This window comes from Eptatretus burgeri, chromosome 14, assembly GCF_056783735.1.
Source record: "Eptatretus burgeri isolate ZD-2024b chromosome 14, Ebu_testis_v1, whole genome shotgun sequence".
NCBI lineage: Eukaryota > Metazoa > Chordata > Myxini > Myxiniformes > Myxinidae > Eptatretus > Eptatretus burgeri.
The window spans coordinates 72,364,568-72,383,668 of record NC_140974.1 but is presented as its reverse complement, the minus strand read 5'-3'; the positions used below and the strand labels follow the sequence as shown (position 1 = coordinate 72,383,668).

Below are 19,101 nucleotides of genomic sequence, written 5' to 3'. Positions count from 1 at the left end.
AGTTAGAACTTGGCCAGGGCACCGATGCGCAGTGGCATACCCTTTTCGTCAGGTACCATGAAATAACGTCCACGTGAGAGACCATGGTGGGGGAAGTCGGATATTAATGGTTCGGTAGCTGGCTTAACATCCCCAGGTCTTGAGTTCAAGGTCTTGTTTGGCTGTTTAATTAATACCAGGTGGGGTTAGGGTCACATTTTAGCTCATCTGACACCTACTTCCAGGGACCTTATAGGATGGCATGTCATTAGTCCGTCCGTCCGTCCATCCACAAACACTTGTAACCTCTTTTCCGAAACCACACAAACAATGTCGATGAAGTTTGGCCACAACCTTGATCACCTGTGATGGACCAAACTTTGTTCACAGCATAAAAAAAAAAACAAATCCATTGGTATTTACTTTCATCTCTATGACATTTTAACATGACATGACATCTCCATGACAACGTAGTTGTACATTTGGACCAACGGGCCTCGGTAACCATCCGCTCAGGTTACGCACGGTTCGAGCACGGTAACGGCTCGTTCCGCTCGAGGCCTGCCGAGGGTGTGAATTCCCCAGGAGCTTTGCCGCGTGGATACTTAGGTATATTGAAGTTGGCAATTAACCCTTCTCCACGCGGCCGGATTATTTGCGATTCATGGTCCTGTAAGGGACCCGTACTTTCGGATTTTCAAGGTACGACCTAAATTCCGGGTGTTCGGTGGAGCCGACTCTACTGCTACATCTAGCGGTCGTTCTCGCCACCGAGGCCCGGCCCCACAACAGTATTTATGTCTGGACAGGAGTTTGGCTCTGGACTTGTCCGGACAGGAGTTTGTCTCTGGACTTGTCCGGACAGGAGTTTGTCTCCAGACGGGAGTTTGTTTCCATCTTCACTGTTATTCTATGCAGAATCATTTTGATGAAACAGTATGAATCGTAATTGACACTCTACCGCACGTCTGCCTTCCCTTCATCTGACCTCGCACTGTCATCCCTTCCCCCACCCCTCTTCGCTCCTCCAACCCTCCTCGCTCACCCCCCCCCTACTCTCTCCTTTCCCCTCCACCTCTCCACTCTTCCCCTCTCTCTCTCCCCCACCACTCTCTCCCTCTTTCCCCCTCTTTTTCTCCCTCCTCCTCCCTTTAGTATTACCGTCAGTGAAGTGACAGGTGGTATTTGCTAATTTAGTCATACTTCTCAAAGCAATGTAAAAATATATAATATTGTAGTACAATTTGAAACAACAACAACTACTACGTGTTTAAATATAAGATCATTTTTTCATGTTTCACTTCATTTTGCATCCTCATTGAGACTCACAGATAGACACAATGTATTTGTGAAGTATAACTTGCTTTCTTGATGAAATCTGCCTTAGCGACTGGTCTTGTATGCTAGTTAAGTAGTTATAATGAAAATTGTTACAAGTGTTCCTTATACCATGGTTGTGTTCAGTTACCAAGTTTCTTGTTGAGCGCTGCCCAAGTAGCTTAAGCAATCAAGCAAGCACTCCATTCAAAACTGTTGATAAGGTATGGCTGGCTTGGTTAGCTGCTTGGTAACTGAACACATCCCAGGACTCGACTGTGTTTTTCTTCATTATCCTCATATAATTAAGAAGAGAAAGTGAAGGTTCGGTAAACTTAGTCACTGAACTGGGATCCTGGACACTGCAAGTGGGATGAGCTTTCTGGTGCTTGTTTTTGTACATTTGAATCTAATAATTATGGATCTGTTTGTGGCTAAATCTCTTGATCCAAGCTTTGTGTAAAGTGAGCGGTTTTAATTACCGTTTGTGGTTCATGGTCTTTGACTGTTTTTGTGGCTGTGCGGTGCAGGGAGGCGCCGGTTTTCATTACCCAAGACGCAAACACAATCGGACAGGTGTACCGCAAGGCCATTTACGTGCGTTACGAGGACGACACATACAGCAAGACACTCCCAAAGCCTTCCTGGCTTGGTTTCGTGGGTCCAATTATTATCTCAGAAGTTGGTGATGAAATTAAAGTGCACCTCAAGAACTTTGCTTCCCGTCCATACACCATGCACCCCCATGGAGTGTTCTACCTCAAGGACTCTGAGGGTACTGCAATCACAGCCCTTGGGTTCAATTTGAAGTACCTTTTAGGAATCATATATATTTGTATATTTATTTATAAATATATATATATATATATATATATATATATATAATTATTATGGCAAGATGACCGAGATGAGCACACTAACCTCTAAGTTGTGGAGCCTGGGTTTGATTCCTGAACTAGCTATAAACTGTCATCCCTACGTTTCCTTCACTGTGATTGGAGATTGCTGATTGTTCTCAGGATAGCAAACTCCTAATATTGACCAATTGGTAGCACTTGAAATTTTGCTCCAAAATGAAAACAAATGTGTTTGGTTTTTCTTTTTTTCGAAAAGCGGGACACCACGGACACCAAGGCCAAACACTTAATGCCTCCTTTGTCATTGCATCCTCCCCACCCACCAAACCAGAATTATATAATTAGAAAATCAAGTGATTGAAAAATGAAAGAATTGACAAATATTTAAACAAGCCGGTAGGCGGCGATGGGTCGCCGAGCATGGAAACTATAAGATATAGAGCAAAATGGATGTCATATAGCGGATAGGGAATCACCTTAAGATTATGCATATCAAATTTCGTCGAGTTTCATCTACTGATAACTACTCGATATCCATTTGAATGAAAAGTACCGAAAATGCGGTTTGAAATCGGAAATCCCCAAAGTTTGAGGGGGTGCTGTGGGTGAACTAAGATCTCAATCGAAAACCCGGCTCGAGCGTTTGTGCACAATGTATTCCAGACGATTAGTGTGAATTTTCATGACCATCCGACCATAACCCCAGGAGGAGTAGTATTTGGCACGAAGGCACCTCCAGCTCTCGCATATTATCGATTTTTGTGCTAATTCACCTTTGACCCCTGAACTAAGCGAAATCGGTCAATATGTTCTGAGGCAAAGTTGTAGTACTCATTGAGTACCATGAACCTGCAAAGTTTCATTCATATCGATGCACTCACCTGGTCGCTAGGGGGCCTTCAATTTTCGCGCATACCCTAATTGTAGGGGGCACTGCGGGTAAAGTATTCCATATATCACAAAAACCAGAATATATTTGATAGAGCATCACCTGTAGATCATTCGTGCAAAATTTCATAACCCTACGTGGGATAATGGCTTTCAGAATTGATTTCACGTGAACGGTACCGATTTTGAAGGTTTTTCGGTTGTTGCGAGGGAACCAGTGTCCCAAGCAACCATCACAATTTCCAAAGCACTAGGTCATAAGATGTACCTACCACCCGAGTTTGGTCAAAATCTGCCCACGTTTACTACCAATTATGCTGATGACAAACGAACAAACATCCAAACAAACAGACAGAATTACCGACAATAAGGGTCACCTATTTCGGCGACCCAATAACTGAAAATTGGGGAAAAAAATTATAAAATTAAATTTTTTGAAATGAATATTAAATAAATAAACAATTAAATGATTGAAAAATGAAATAAGTGAAAATTAAAAAATAAATAATTCAAATTGGGAAAAATTAAATACAGTATTTTTTTTTAATGAAATAATTGAAAATTTAAATAAAGGAAAGACTGTTCTTTAAAAATTAGGACACCACGGACACCAACACGAAACACTTGATGCCTCCCCCCGGGAACCAGAACAAATGGAGGTCAACAGAAAAAATTTACCCGAAGCCTAACAGCCCCCCATCTCAGCATCTCTACACTATCCTCTGCCTTACTAACAGTTCCCCCTCTGAAATCCCAAACTTTATGGTTTTCAAATGTCTCACTCATTCAGCACACTGCTCAATATCTCCATCATGTTCTCTCTTTCCTCTCATCACATCCCCCACTCTACCCACCCCCTCACATCTTGTTCCTCCCCCACCCGCTCCCATCTCCACAATACCTCTCCCCAGTTTTATCCTTCCCCTCTCTCAACCCCTCCCTTCTCCCTCTTCCTACATGCTACGTGATGCTACTTTCGATGTGGTCTTCCTGCTCTCATCATCTCTCCTCTCCCTCAAAGCTACCCTCTCACTCCTCCCTCACAAATCAACCGCTCCTCCCTCTTCAAAGCAAACTTCTCTCTCTTCCCCCTCACCTTTCTCAAAAGCTTCCCCCACACCTTTCTCCCTCAATTCTTCCCCTCACTTCTTCCCCCTCACCCCTCCCTTTCAAATCTCGACCCTCACTTCTCCTTCTCAAAGCTGCCCCCCCCCTTCACATCCACAAAGCTGCCTCCTTCCCCCCACCTCTCTCTTCCAGCTCATTCCTCCACCTCCTCCAATGTCACACTTCTCTTTGCTCTCTCTCTTATTACTCCCCACTGCTATTCATCCCTTCACGACCTAGCCCTTTGTCATCCTCCCCATCCGACCATCTCCCCTAGCTCTTCTACAATCTGTCATCAACTGTCAACAACTCTGACTACCTCCACCTCTCCTCCCTCACACGACACTCCTCCTCCCATCCCCTGCACCAAAAGCCTCCTCCCCTCCCTCTTCCTTAACAGTGTGGATCTCAAACATCCAAGACCTTCGCTCTCACCTGACAGATCCTTCCATGATCATGCCACTGAAAAACCAGACGTAATCTACTTAACAGAAATTTTCCTCCTTCAAGATGTCTCTGACTCCTGATTTTCTCTCCCAAGCCCCTCCTCCAGGGTGATCTGCCTGAGCCTTGTCATGGCGACGGATTTGCTGTCTTAATCAAAGACTCTATTCCTCACTCTCCATGTACTACGCTCACTCCTCCACACCTCCAGGAATACTTCTGGCTATAGCTTGCCCTCCACCCCCACCTCATTTTTATATGTGTGTTGTACCGTCCACCAAACAGTGATGACTCCATTTACATCTCGCTCTCTGAAAACATGGACCAACTTCTATCCTCTCATCTCAACTCTCTCTTCCTCATATGTGGTGGCTTCAATTGCCATCATGCCATTTGGCTGGATGTGGGTACCTCTCTCACCTGTCATGGCACTGCAGCAAAGGACTTCTGCGACTCATTGGGACTGACTCAATCTGTCTCAACTTCCCAACCTGGATCTTTTGGATTTGATTTTGACCAATTTCCCTGAAAATGTCTGCTGTTTGTCTTCTGCTCCAATTGGTTCGTTTGACCATATGCTTGTTAAAGTGGTTATCTATCCGACTCTTATTTGTGAACCACCACAGCGCTGATGAGATTGTCACTTCACTGAGGGCTACTGGCAGGGTCTTCGAGCAGCCATCAAACTTCGAGGCTGGTCTCCCATTTCTACTTTCTCCGACATCAACTCATCCTGGGAATTATTTCAAAGAATTTTGCTCTCTCTCATGCACTCTTTATCCCATCTCATCTTCAGTTGTCCTACCCTTCCAATATGGTACACAGAAGCTTCTGGTGAGGCTGTTTTCCTGAAACAACTTGCCTTAACCTCATGGAAGGCAAATCCAACCGAAGGCAATCTCAGTTCCTTCCACAAAGCTCGGAAGAAGTGTGTGTCTACCCTCCATCTCATCACTCCATCTCTTCTGGATCTGATTTTGACAAATTTCCCTGACAATATCTGCTGCTCTTCCTTCGCTCCAATTGGTTCTTCTGACCACGTCCTTGTTAAAGTGGACATCTCTCTGGCTGTTATCAGAGAACCACCTCACCGTTGTCGAGTCTGGCATTTCACTCAAGCCGACTGGCAGGGTCTCCGAGCAGCCATCAAACTTACAGACTGGTCTCCTATCACTACTTTCTCAAACATCAACTCATCCTGGGAATTCTTTCAAAGAAACTTGCTCTCCCTCATGCACAGATTTATCCCCTCTCGTGTTCAGTTGTCTTACCCTTCCTCCCGCCCTTGGTTTACTGAAGCTTGTGGCGAGGCAGTTGTCCTGAAACAACTTGCCTTTGCCTCATGGAAAGCAAACCCAACTGAGGGCAATCTCAGTTCTTTCCACAAAGCTCGGAACAAGTGTGTATCTACCCTCAGGAGAGCCAGAAAACAACATCTTTCTCATCTCAAGTCTGAACTCTCAAACCTCTCTCCCTCCTCAAAATCCTGGTGGCGTTTAATCAAATCTGTTTCTGGTGTATGTTCCCCCTCCATCCCCTCCCTTACCTCAAATGGCCGCACTGCTGATTCCACACGTGATAAAGCTGAATGTCTAAACTCGGTGTTTGCAGCTAAATCTTGTGTCCCAAACCCATCACTATCTCTACCCACTTTACCCAGTCGCACCCAACTGTCCCTGGACTCTGTATCCTTTTCTCCTGACAAGGTGGAGAGCTTGCTTTCAAACCTCGAGTCAGATTCTGCAACCGGTCCAGACGGCATCAGCCCACGTGTCCTCAAAGCCTGCTCTTCTGCTCTTGCTCACCCTCTCTCTGTTCTATTCACCCTCTCATTTGCCCAAGGTCATCTGCCATCTGCTTGGAAATCTGCTAACATCACTGCCCTGCATAAAAAAGGTGCAAAAACAGATCCCTGTAACTACAGACCAATCAGCCTTCTCCCAATCATCAGCAAGGTTATGGAATCCATCATCGCTTCAGACATGAAATCCTTCCTCTTCTCCAATGGCTTGATTTCCAATCATCAATTTGGTTTCAGACCAGGTCCCTCTACCCTGGATATGCTGCTACTGCTCTCCCATCAATGGATGGAGGTCCTCAATGCCAGACAGGAAATCCGAGCCGTATCCCTGGACATATCACGTGCTTTTGACACAGTCTGGCACCCTGCCCTACTCACCAAACTCTCTTCCCATGGTATTCAAGGCCATCTCCACTCATGGCTCGCAGACTTCCTCTCCTGTCGCAGTCAACGTGTGGCCCTAAATGGAGTTCTTTCATCCCCTCTTCCTGTGCAGGCTGGAGTTCCTCAAGGTAGCGTTCTGGGCCCTGTTCTTTTTCTGGTTTTCATCAATGATCTCTCGGACTCTCTGGAAAATCCTCTATTTCTCTTTGCCGATGACTCCACCCTCTGCCGTACCATCTGTCATCCCTCAGACCGGCAAGCAGCAGCTTCTTCGCTCACTGCAGATCTGGATAAAATCACAAACTGGTCCAACACGTGGAACATGTCTTTCAATCCAGACAAATCTCACACTCTCACTATGTCTCTTCGAAAGGACCGTTTACAAACCCCCCCATCCACTTTCTCAACAATCCTCTGGAAGAAGTCTTTTCTTTCAAGCTTCTGGGTCTCACTATCTGCCATGACCTTTCCTGGGAAAGTCACATTTCCAACCTTGCCTCAAAAGCCAGTCGCCGACTGGGAATCCTCCGTCGTGCAAAGTCCTTCCTCGGCCCTCTTGAGCTCCTGACCACTTACAAAGCTTTTGTCCGTAGCCTGATGGAGTACTGCTCTCCCCTCTGGGCTGGTGCTCCTGCCTCCCACCTTTCTCGGCTTCACGCTGTCGAAACCAGGGCTTTTAAGATCATTGGCATCTCCCGCAATGAAGCTGAGTCTTTGGGCCTCTCACTCAATCACCGCAGGTTGGTCGGTGGTCTTTCTGTCTTCTACCGACTCCTCTCCAGCCTTGCCCCCCTGCTCTCTCTGCGATTTGTCCCAACCACATTTCCACAGGGCGCTCAAGGTCCGCCAACAACCCCCTTCTGGTACAACTACCAAAATCACGAATCACTGCTCATCTTCACTCTTTCATTCCTCTTTTTTCCCGCCTTTGGAATAAACTTCCTCACTCTATTCTTTCCCATTCTTCCCTCCAGGCTTTCAAAACAGCTGTTCACCACCACCTCTTATCTTCCCCCATCCAAATCCTCGATCTTTTCTACCCCCGATAATCCACCCAAGCCCACTTCCTTCAATTCTCCTGCTTTCCTTCCTGAAAGTCCCTTTAATGTCCATCTTCCCCTCGCCATGTTCCCCGTCCCATCCCCATCCCTCTCCCTTCCACAGTTCACCTGTGTCTGTTCCCCAATGTTTTGTCCCTTCCACTCCCGCCCCTCTTGTCTCATGCCTCCTTGCTGTGAGTTGTGTGTTAGCTCTCATACGAGCCTCGACCAAGGTATACAAAAAAAAAAAAAAAAAACCCTCAAGAGAGCCAGGAAACAACATCTTTCTCATCTCAAGTCTGAACTCTCAAACCTGTCCCCCTCCTCCAATTGCTGGTGGTGTCTTGTTAAGTCTGTTTCTGGTGTATGTTCCCCCTCCAACCCCTCCCTTACCTCAAATGGCCGTACAGCAGACACTTCACGTGAAAAGACTGAATGCCGAAACTCCGTGTTTGCTTCTAAATCATGTATCCCAAACACATCACTTTCTCTACCCACCTTACCCAGTCGCACACAGCTGTTCTTGGACTCTGTGTCCTTTTCTCCTGACAAGGTGGAGAGCTTGCTGTCAAACCTCGACTCAGATTCTGCAACCGGTCCAGACGGCATCAGCCCACATGTCATAAAAACCTGCTCCCCTGCTCTTGCTCACCCTCTCTCTGTTCTATTCACCCTCTCATTTGCTCAAGGTCATCTGCTAACTGCTTGGAAATCAACAAACATCACTGCCCTGCATAAAAAAGGTGCAAAAACTGATCCCTGCAACTACAGACCAATCAGCCTTCTCCCAATCATCAGCAAGGTCATGGAATCCATCATCGTTTTTGACATAAATTCCTTCATATTCTTCAATGGCCTGATTTCCAACCATCAATTTGGATTTACACCAGGTCACTCCACCTTGGATATGCTGCTTCTGCTTTCCCAACAACAGATGGAGGTACTCAATGCCAGACATGAGATCAGAGCCATCTCCCTCGACATATCGCATGCTTTCGATGTGGTCTGGCACCCTGCCCTGCTCACCAAACTCTCTTCTTATGGTGGTATCCAAGGCCATCTCCACCCCTGGCTCATGGACTTCCCCTCCTGTCACAGTCAACGCGTGGCTCTTCATGGAATTCTCTCATCCCCTCAGTCTGTCCAGGCTGGAGTTCCTCAAGGCAGCATTCTGGGCTCTGTGCTTTTTCTCGTTTTCATCAATGATCACTCAGATTCTCTGAAAAATCCTCTTTATCTATTTGATGATGACTCCACCCTCTGCCGCACCATCTGTCATCCCTCAGATTGGCAAACAGCAGCTTCTTCACTCTCTGCAGACCTGGATAAAAATCACAAGCTGGTCCAACACATGGAGCATGTCTTTCAATCCTGACAAATCTCACACTCTTACTATGTCTTTGTGGAAATCCCCACATCTACTTTCTCACCAATTCCCTTGAAGAAGTTCTTTCATTCAAGGTTTTGGGTCTCACTATCTGCCACGATCTTTCCTGGGAAAGCCACATCTGCAAGCTGGCTTCCAAAGCCAGTCGCCGTCTGGGCATCCTATGTCGTCCAAAGTCCTTCCTTGGAACACCTGAGCTTCTAACCACTTACAAAACTTTCATCCGCAGCCTGATGGAGTACTGCTCCCCCTCCCCCTCTGGGGTAGTGCTCCTGTCTCACACCTCGCTCAACTTCATGCTGTGGAAACTAAGGCTTTTAGGATCATTGGTATCTCCCATGATGAGGCCGAGTCTTTGGGTCTCTCTCTCTCTCTCTCTCTCTCTCTCTCTCTCTCTCTCTCTCTCTCTCTCTCTCTCTCTCTCTCTCTCTCTCTCTCTCTCTCTCTCTCTCTCTCTCTCTCTCACTGGAAGCAGGTCAGTGGTCTTTCTGTGTTCTACCATCTCCTCTCTGGCCTTGCCTTCCCCCTTCTTTGTCTTTGATCTGTCCCCCCTATATCTCCTCAGGGCGCTCAAGGTCTGCCAAAAAACTCCTTTGGTGAAACTGCCAAAATCAAGAATCACTGTTCACCTTCACTCTTTCATTCCTATTTTTCCCCCACATTTGAAACAAACTCCCCACACTCTCTTCAATCCCACTCTTCCCTCCAGGTCTTCAAAACAGCTGTTCACAACCATCTCTTATCTTCACCCATCCAAAATCTTGATCTCTTCTGCCCCCGTTAATTCAGGCCAAGCACACCTCCATCAAATTCCCTGTTTTCCTTCCTGAAAGTCCCTGTAGTGCCATATTGTTTACCCTGTGTACCCCACCCCATCCCTATCCTTTCCACAGATATTGTATTGTCTTTGTTCCCCACTATTTTGTGCTTCCCTCTCCCACCCTTCTTGTGTCTCCTGCCTTGTTGTATGTTCCTGTGTATGAATTCTTACACGAGCCTCGACTTGGTATCCCAAAAAATTAATCTCATTGGATTCCCATCGGATATGTACGAGAAATCATCGAAGATGTTTTTTCGGGATAGGCCCATCTGAGAACATGTCTCATGATGCTGGGATCCCAAGTTCTAATTCATATGCTATATCTATTGTCTTCTAATGTCTCACCTGTATGTCATTATCTGACATATGATTGATGTACAAATTCCTCCATGAACTTGAGAGCACGATTTTTTAAAAATCTTCAGAAAAGGGGATCAATCAAGTTCAGGTTATGAAATAACCCACTCTTTGGTTTTGTTGTCCTTGCTGTTCTTTCATTAATTATTCATTCATATTCCCAACAGGTTCCTTGTACCCAGATGCTACGTTGGACATTCAGAGGAAGGATGACGCGGTATTCCCTGGACAGAACTACACGTACACTTGGCTCTCCAAGCCGGACCACGGCCCAACGCCCGCCGACCCTGACTGCCTCACTTGGATCTACCACTCTCACGTCGATGCCGTTCGTGATGTTGCTGCTGGCCTCATCGGGCCCTTGATTGTCTGCAAGAAAGGTTAGAAAGTCAAAAGTGCTTAACAAATGGGGAAGTGGTGACCTGCGTTCGCTCTATGGTGGTGCACCTGACAAGTTCCTCAAGTCTCATCTTCAACCGACTAATGTTTTGGAAATCTATAAAGTGAGAATTATTTGTTTAGTTTCTCTCACTTGCTATTGGCAGAATCTCAACTAAGTTTCATCACATTAAGGGTGAGTAGTCAGTTTGGTAGGCAAACAATGTTTTATACTTTTCTATCATAATATTCGAGGCTGGCATCTAGCCTGGCAACCTCGAAGCCATATCACCTAGGTTCAAATCTCGATCCAGTTATTAACTATCACCCCGGTGTTTCACAGGCATGTTGATGAATCGATCAATGTGTGTCCCTCAGATGAACGTTAAACCAGGTGGCCCATCCGCTGGAATTAGTTGGTGGGTGTTAAAGATCCTCCAGTGTCCTTCACAAAGAATAGGCGAGTTATCGCTGGTACCATGAACAAATTCCTGCCCTCACTTCCTGCCCTCAATCCTTCAGATTGATTGATCATAATTTATTAACAGCTTATGTCCGCCCCATTTCCCAAGATGATGTAAATTCTCAAACACAATTGGATGGGGGTGTGTGTTGATCGAAAGAAGGTGAATTTGAGAAAACAAAAAAAATCAATAGGTCACTTCATAAGGAATGATTACACAGGATATTTTGTAAATGTTTTGTTTTTGCCAAGAATAAAATCCCTACTGCAGAATAAGGATCAACCACCGTCACGTCGATGGCAATTGTGCTCACCTTCACTTCTTTGTTCATTGAAACGCATTCCTAAATCGCCTTGTCCACTGCAGTTTGTTCCGACCATGGACTTGCAGAGGATGGGAAAGTCGAGTAACATTAAAAAGGAAATCAAATGAAAGACCAAATACAGTAGTTATTGGAATCAGAAGGACCGCGAAGAAGTAAAGAGCAAAGATAGGGTCACCATGAGTTAACCTGTAAGGATTTGGGTTAAAGCTGCTCCTCCTCTTCCCTCAAACCTATCCAGGTGCAGCCAAGTGAGAGACTTTCATCTTTTTGTAAGAATTCACTTCTCTCTAGATTCTAGAGTTTAGACAGATAGATAAAGAAAGAGAGAATTTGAGAGTAAATTGAACAAAAAAAAAAAGAAAAAGCAAGAATTAGCACAAATAAAGAGGAATGTGAAAGAGAAAAGTACAAATATCAAAAATGTCGGGAAGAATCCGGAGAGATAGATTTCAGCAGTTTCTCCCCAAGGCTCAAACGCAGCCGCAGGTAAGTACAGTCCACACGGTATTAGTATACGGTACAACGTAATCAAACAAAACACCAAATACAGGACTGCATTGGAGTCATGGCCACGCACCGCTATGTGCTCCGACCCATGCTCCCATACTTGACCTAACAGTTTATACAGTAGCTGGGTTGAGATTCAGATTCAAACCAATGTTTGACTGCCCGAAGGTGAGTGCACTAGCACTACCTCCAAGCTATGCGTTCGGCCTTCTTAAATACAAAAACCAACATTTGACTGATATAAACACTATAAAAAAAAACGATTGTGGGAAATAGTATGGTATGTCCACAACGTTCAACTTTCCCCTTCACTGGTACTCTTGTCAGAACACACCAACCCTGCTGCAAACCATGTGTTTGTATAAATAGACAGTTTCTTACCATGTGTGTGCTAAATTTTGTGAGCAGTAAAATTGAAGTGGCAGAGTCAAGAGATGTGCACAGAATGAAGTCACATTGATTCGTCATAATGGTTGCTGAATACAGTGTGTCAATAAAATATAAATATAAACTTTATTTTTTTAGAAAACGATACTATCTTGTCGTTCTGCACTGCCTTAGGGGTAACAGCTGACTGATGATGTGAAATCATTCCATCACACGCTAACTCCATCTGTTACATATTAATAACGCTCAACGCCCCTCTCCCTCTCTCTCTCTCTCTCTCTGGTATTTAATTAATATTTTTCAGGGATATTAAATACATTTTATTGAGACACTCTGTATATCAAATGAATAATTTTGCTTAATTAAATGTCTGCAAATTGTACACATTTTCACGGTTCAACTATCAAGGTCACCTGTTAAAATACTAAGTGATCGAATTGGTGGTGTGACCACGTATCTGGAAAAGTGAATATGCAGGTGGTTATGCCATCGTCTCTGTACCGGTAACCCTGAACCTGGCCATACCACAGGTGCATTGCTCAATCCGGACAAACTGACAGCACCACACTTCTTCATCATGTTTTCTGTTGTGGACGAAAACTTGAGCTGGTACCTGGAGGAAAACGTGAAACGTTTCTGCTCGAATCCCAGCTCTGTTGATGTGGATGATGAGGATTTCCAGGAAAGTAACAAGATGCACAGTAAGTTTCACCTCTTCCTGACTTTTCTTTTTTTCCTTTTTTTGTATACATGGTCGAGGCTCATGGAAGAGCTAGTACGAGTACACTGAACGGATCAGGACACAACAGGACAAAAGGACCAGCAGAGAGAGAGAGAGAGGGGGAAAATACCAACATCAGAGTCGATGGCCAAGTTAGGAGACTTGGACAAACAAAGGGTGTGAGAGGAATGGGGGGACAGGATGGACAAAATGGATACAGATGCATGATTGCATGGGTGGATAAAATGGATACAGATGCATGGGGTGGACAAAATGGATACAGAAGGAAACTCTCAGGAGGGCAAACTGGAGGGACTCTCATCTCAGGAGGAGATGGTGGTGAACAACTGTCTTGAAGACCTTGAGGGAAGAATGAGGTTGAAGAGGATGAGGAAGTTAGTTCCACAGGTGGGGGAAAGAAAAAGAGGAACGATGGTCTCAATAAGCCGTTAGTCTGTGGTGGTCGCAATAAGCTAGAACGACTCGAGGATGTTGGATTTTGTCAAAATTTCTTTCAGTTTAGTGTTAATCAATAGGAGTGACTGTTTAAAAAGGTAATGCTACGTTGGACAGAATTGATTACAGTTTGTGGTTATAATAATTTTGTGTGTGCCCCACAAAATCCACAATAGGCTATTTGTACACTTTGACACAGAGTTTGTCCAAGGCGGAAAGCCCCCATTGGGGAGGGAGAGAGGCATATTAAGTCACTACAACCTTCATCGTGTGAACCCGAGTCCCCCTGGCAAGTTGGTTGAGAACGGATAATTAACAACCGAATGTATCGCGGTTAGACAGACAGACACCAAATTACGTATTTTAGTTCGATTCCGAGGGTAAGAAGAGGGAGGTCGAAATTTCCGACATTTTGCATACAAAATATCGAGATGGTCTGTTGCAGTTGAAACGTAGCAACCAGTGAAATCTCAAGCAAATGGTGATTCCATTGATGAGCTTTTTTGATAAGCATAATGTTGTTTTATGACATTAATCGTCCATCTTTTAACATGTACATGGGTGAAACTGCATACGTTTTCAAAAAAGGAAAAACGAGATTTTCCTGGGGGGTCCGGGGGTAAGCTCCCCTGGGAAAATTTTGAAAAATTGATGCATTGGCATCAGTTAATGCATAGCGTTCACTTAACACAGCGTTAATTCCACCAGCAAGTTTCAACGCGTCGTAAAAAGATTATCACAAACAGGCAAAAGCACAGGAGGTTCGTGACTGCTCTCTTTAAAGAGCAGGTTGCGGTTCACCAAACATGTTCTGAAAATTTATCACTATGATTGTATGTGCATTAAATAGTTCGATGCAAACTATTGTGGTTGCCTAACTATTGGGAAAATTAATGAAATTTAACTCCGAAGTTGTTATTTCTCGAGGCTGTTGAAAAAAAACAGCCGTGTGCCCATATATGGATGGTGACGTCACGTTCTCCAAAACAAAGCGGAAGCTCACTCGCTCATTGAAGAAGTTTCCAGTTCAGCGGGCCGTTCTTTCACTTTTTTGAGCTTGCAACTGTCTATTTTATCCTTTTTTATTTTGAATTATTGTAGAACAAAGTTATTTGGATATTTGTACATCATGCCTCGTACGCGTGTCATCATGTTTTGCGAAAATGGCTGGAAAACGGGTAATCGCTCCCACTGATTCCCGAAGGAATCAAACATTCGCCGGCAGTGGATAAGATTTGTACAAACAAAACGGGCAAATTTTCCCCCAAAGAAAACGGGTAAAGAGGACCCTTTGGATAGACTTGTCATTTGTGGTGACCATTTCACAGCCGAGGATTACGAAGGCAACGCAATGAGTGAGCTCGGTTTCAAAACAAGCGTGACGCTGTGCCCACCATTCAGCCTTCTCCTCCTCAGCTGGCTCCTGCTTCATCTTCTCACACTGTGTCACCTACGATTATTCGCAATTTAGTTTTAATGGCCAATTATTCAATTAGCGCCAACATATTTTGCCTTTTCGCAATGTCATCACAAGGAAAAACACAAAGAGAAGAGAAGAGAAAAAATAAAAAAAAACTTTCAAACAACCACACAGTCTGTTCCTACGCTCTCGTAAATGACGACTGGATTGGGGCATTGTGTTTATCTATAAATGCACATAAGAAATCAAGAAATTATTAGAATACACTATCTGGAAGTCCGTACGTTGTGACCCGTAATGGGGAACGTGGCTGAGGTTCTCTTCCCCATCAGCCACGCCTACCCAACAACGTGTCCTGTCATTGGTTGGTAAATAAATGGCCATAACTTGGGAAGCACTTGTCTGATTAATATCAAACCTTGAAAAGGCACATACTCAGGTCCCCAGCAATATTCCTGGCAAGTTTCAATTAGATAGGACCAGTGGTTGTCGAGAAACAGCGGTCACAGACACACAGACACACACACACACACACACACACACACACACACACACACACACACACACACGCACACACAGAGATTGCTGGAATTATAGATAGATATGCCACAACAGTCTCTTGAAAGTTGGGGTTTGTTCTAACTGTTCACTTTCGCTGGGGTCAAGCTCAGCTGTCAGGAAGACTTCAACGCCAAGACTACGGTGTATAATATATTTGGGTCCATTATTAATTCATTCCATTTCTGACTCTTGAGTAACTAGAGGGTTGGTGGTGATTATATGGCAGCTTAGCTGCCGGGGTAGCTATCATTTCTTGAAGGGCGACTGTGTCGCTGATGCAGTGCCCCTCTACCAGTACACACACTGGAACTAGTTCTCATTTTGCCGACCTCAGAAGGATGACAGGCTGAGTCAACCCCCTGGTGTATTAATTCAGCGGCGGACGGGGCTTGAACTCAGGACTCTAGGATCCCAAGCCACCACTCTAACCACTGAGCCAACACCAGGCTACTAGAGGGTTAAAAAAAATTATTATATCAAGTCACAGACGAATCAAACTTTACATTATTTTATGCATCGAACAATAAAATGAAAATCTACAAACCAATCAGCTGTCTGGTGGAGTTTGTCGGTGTGAACTGCCGGATAGTCAGTCCTGCCACTTGTACAAGAAATAGGTCGTTTTCTGGCACATGCAAGTGGCTCAAATTTATATGGCTCAGGGCCAGAAACTCCGTAGTATAAATTCCCATCATCCTCCGACTCGTCCTCAGCAATATCGGAATGAACACACTCAACTTCATCGCCGCTGAAATCACTCTCTGATTCACATCTCACCATTGTTCACACGCTGTTTCCGAATGTTCACGAAGTTTTCGGAGAACGTGACGTCATAGCATCTTCGGTAACTTCCGGACTGTTTTTCGATCACTGACAAAAGTTTTGACGTAATAGTTAATTTTAGCATATTTTGAGTTTCAAATGTGAGAAAATAAATACCTAACTATTATTAATGTGCTTACAACCTTCGAATCACGCGATGTCATCAGCGACCCAAAACCTGCTCTTTAATTCAACAGTAACTGCAGACACAAATAAATGAATAAATCATTATGTGCTTGCAATGTCACGAAGGTCATCGAACTTGAACAGATCAAAGTTTGAATAGTACAAATCGTAATGGAATGAAATGGTTAAATTATGTGTTTTATTACCGTCATTATAATAAGACAATCATCCGCCGTTAGAACATAATCAAACTTTGTCAATAACTACTCACTTTACTATGACTCCGTGGTGGGTGAAAACAAGAAATAGTTGTTATATGTATTAGTAAACTCAGGAAAGATCGAAAGAGCGTCGAGATTTGGCTGTCTTAGCAGCTTCTCTGAAATGTCTCATTTCTTGCTCACCTGAGTCAGACAATTTCCACCTCAACCTCCTCCAACGACGACGAAACTCTGCCCACCTGGGTGGTTTTGTACATCTTGTGTAGATGTTGTTCTATCGTCACAGTTCTGTCCATATGTACACTTCAAACCACGAAGGCAATATGCACGAAACAACCTGACTCACAAATTAAGGTATAGATGCATGTCATTAAAATAATTATAATGATCATTACACTCCCCGCCTAAAATTGGCAGTAAATTTTATCGATTAACAAACAGAATTCTCACAAGTTCTAGAGTTATTAGATAGTGCGAGTTAGCTCGAAAGGAGGTGCCTTTTCCAAAAGCACGAATTCTGAACTCGGTCTTTGGTCGATCCGACGTGTACCATCCACGATGTGTACCTCTGGTCGATCCGACATGTTCCCTCTACGCAAACCACAACTTCTGCTTTTTGGACTCTACCATCGTCGCTAGGGTGGATTTTCATAACTCGAGCAAGCAACCAGTTGTTCCGAGGAGATTCCTCGTGTCGAAGGAGAATTACGTCTCCCTCCGAGATGTTAGGTGTTGTCTCGTTCCACTTTTGGCGAGATTGCAGACTTTGGAGATACTCCTTTCGCCATCGTAGCCAGAATTGATCAGCGAGGTATTGAACACGTCACCTATGTCGTCATCTATATAGGTCTTCCTTAATGAAGTCGCCGGGATGTGCTTCGAGGGGTTGGGTTTTCAGGGTCAAGAGCATGGCAGGAGTGAGAACCTGAGGATCATTGGCATCTGAAGAGATCATTGTGAGGGGTGGGGAGATTATGGCAGCACATGCTTCACCCATAAAGGTGATCAGTATGTCGTGAATAAGATGATGTTTTCCCAATAAGGGTTTTTTTTTTTTTTTTTTTTTTTTTTTTTTTTTTTTTTTTTTTTTTTGTATACCTTGGTCGAGGCTCGTATGAGAGCTAACACACAACTCACAGCAAGGAGGCATGAGACAAGAGGGGTGGGAGTGGAAGGGACAAAACATTGGGGAACAGACACAGGTGAACTGTGGAAGGGAGAGGGATGGGGATGGGACGGGGAACATGGCGAGGAGAAGATGGACATTACAGGGACTTTCAGGAAGGAAAACAGGAGAATTGAAGGAAGTGGGCATGGGTGGATTATCGGGGGTAGAAAAGATCGAGGATTTGGATGGGGGAAGATAAGAGGTGGTGGTGAACAGCTGTTTTGAAAGCCTGGAGGGAAGAATGGGAAAGAATAGAGTGAGGAAGTTTATTCCAAAGGCGGGAAAAAAAGAGGAATGAAAGAGTGAAGATGAGCAGTGATTCGTGATTTTGGTAGTTTTACCAGAAGGGGGTTGTTGGCGGACCTTGAGCGCCCTGTGGAAATGTGGTTGGGACAAATCGCAGAGAGAGCAGGGGGGCAAGGCTGGAGAGGAGTCGGTAGAAGACAGAAAGACAACCGACCAACCTGCGGTGATTGAGTGAGAGGCCCAAAGACTCAGCTTCATTGCGGGAGATGCCAATGATCTTAAAAGCCCTGGTTTCGACAGCGTGAAGTCGAGAAAGGTGGGAGGCAGGAGCACCAGCCCAGAGGGGAGAGCAGTACTCCATCAGGCTACGGACAAAAGCTTTGTAAGTAGTCAGGAGCTCAAGAGGGCCGAGGAGGGACGTGGCACCACGGAGGATTCCCAGGCGGCGACTGGCTTTTGAGGCAAGGTTGGAAATGTGAGTTTCCCAGGAAAGGTCATGGCAGATAGTGAGACCCAGAAGCTTGAAAGAAAAGACTTCTTCCAGTGATTGTTGAGAAAGTGGATGGGGGGTTTTGTAAACGGTCCTTTCGAAGAGACATAGTGAGAGTGTGAGATTTGTGTGGATTGAAAGACATGTTCCACGTGTTGGACCAGTTTGTGATTTTATCCAGATCTGCAGTGAGCGAAGAAGCTGCTGCTTGCCGGTCTGAGGGATGACAGATGGTACGGCAGAGGGTGGAGTCGCCGGCAAAGAGAAATAGAGGATTTTCCAGAGAGTCCGAGAGATCATTGATGAAAACCAGAAAAAGAACAGGGCCCAGAACGCTACCTTGAGGAACTCCAGCCTGCACAGGAAGAGGGGATGAAAGAACTCCATTTAGGGCCACACGTTGACTGCGACAGGAGAGGAAGTCTGCG

The 19,101-nt window shown here is 44.8% G+C and overlaps 1 protein-coding gene across 2 annotated transcripts in view; it reads left to right on the top strand.

Moving 5' to 3' along the window:
- The window catches only part of LOC147013593 (ceruloplasmin-like), a 91,834-nt gene that overhangs the window by 636 nt on the left and 72,097 nt on the right, over positions 1–19,101 (top strand). For both annotated transcript variants that reach the window (XR_015051382.1, XM_085855522.1), the window contains exons 2-4: positions 1,827–2,071; positions 10,549–10,761; positions 12,973–13,143. Coding sequence is in view for 1 of the 2 variants with exons in the window: in XM_085855522.1 (XP_085711648.1) it covers positions 1,827–2,071; positions 10,549–10,761; positions 12,973–13,143 (629 nt within the window). In the remaining variant the exon portion in view is untranslated. The remainder of the gene's footprint in view (positions 1–1,826; positions 2,072–10,548; positions 10,762–12,972; positions 13,144–19,101) is intronic.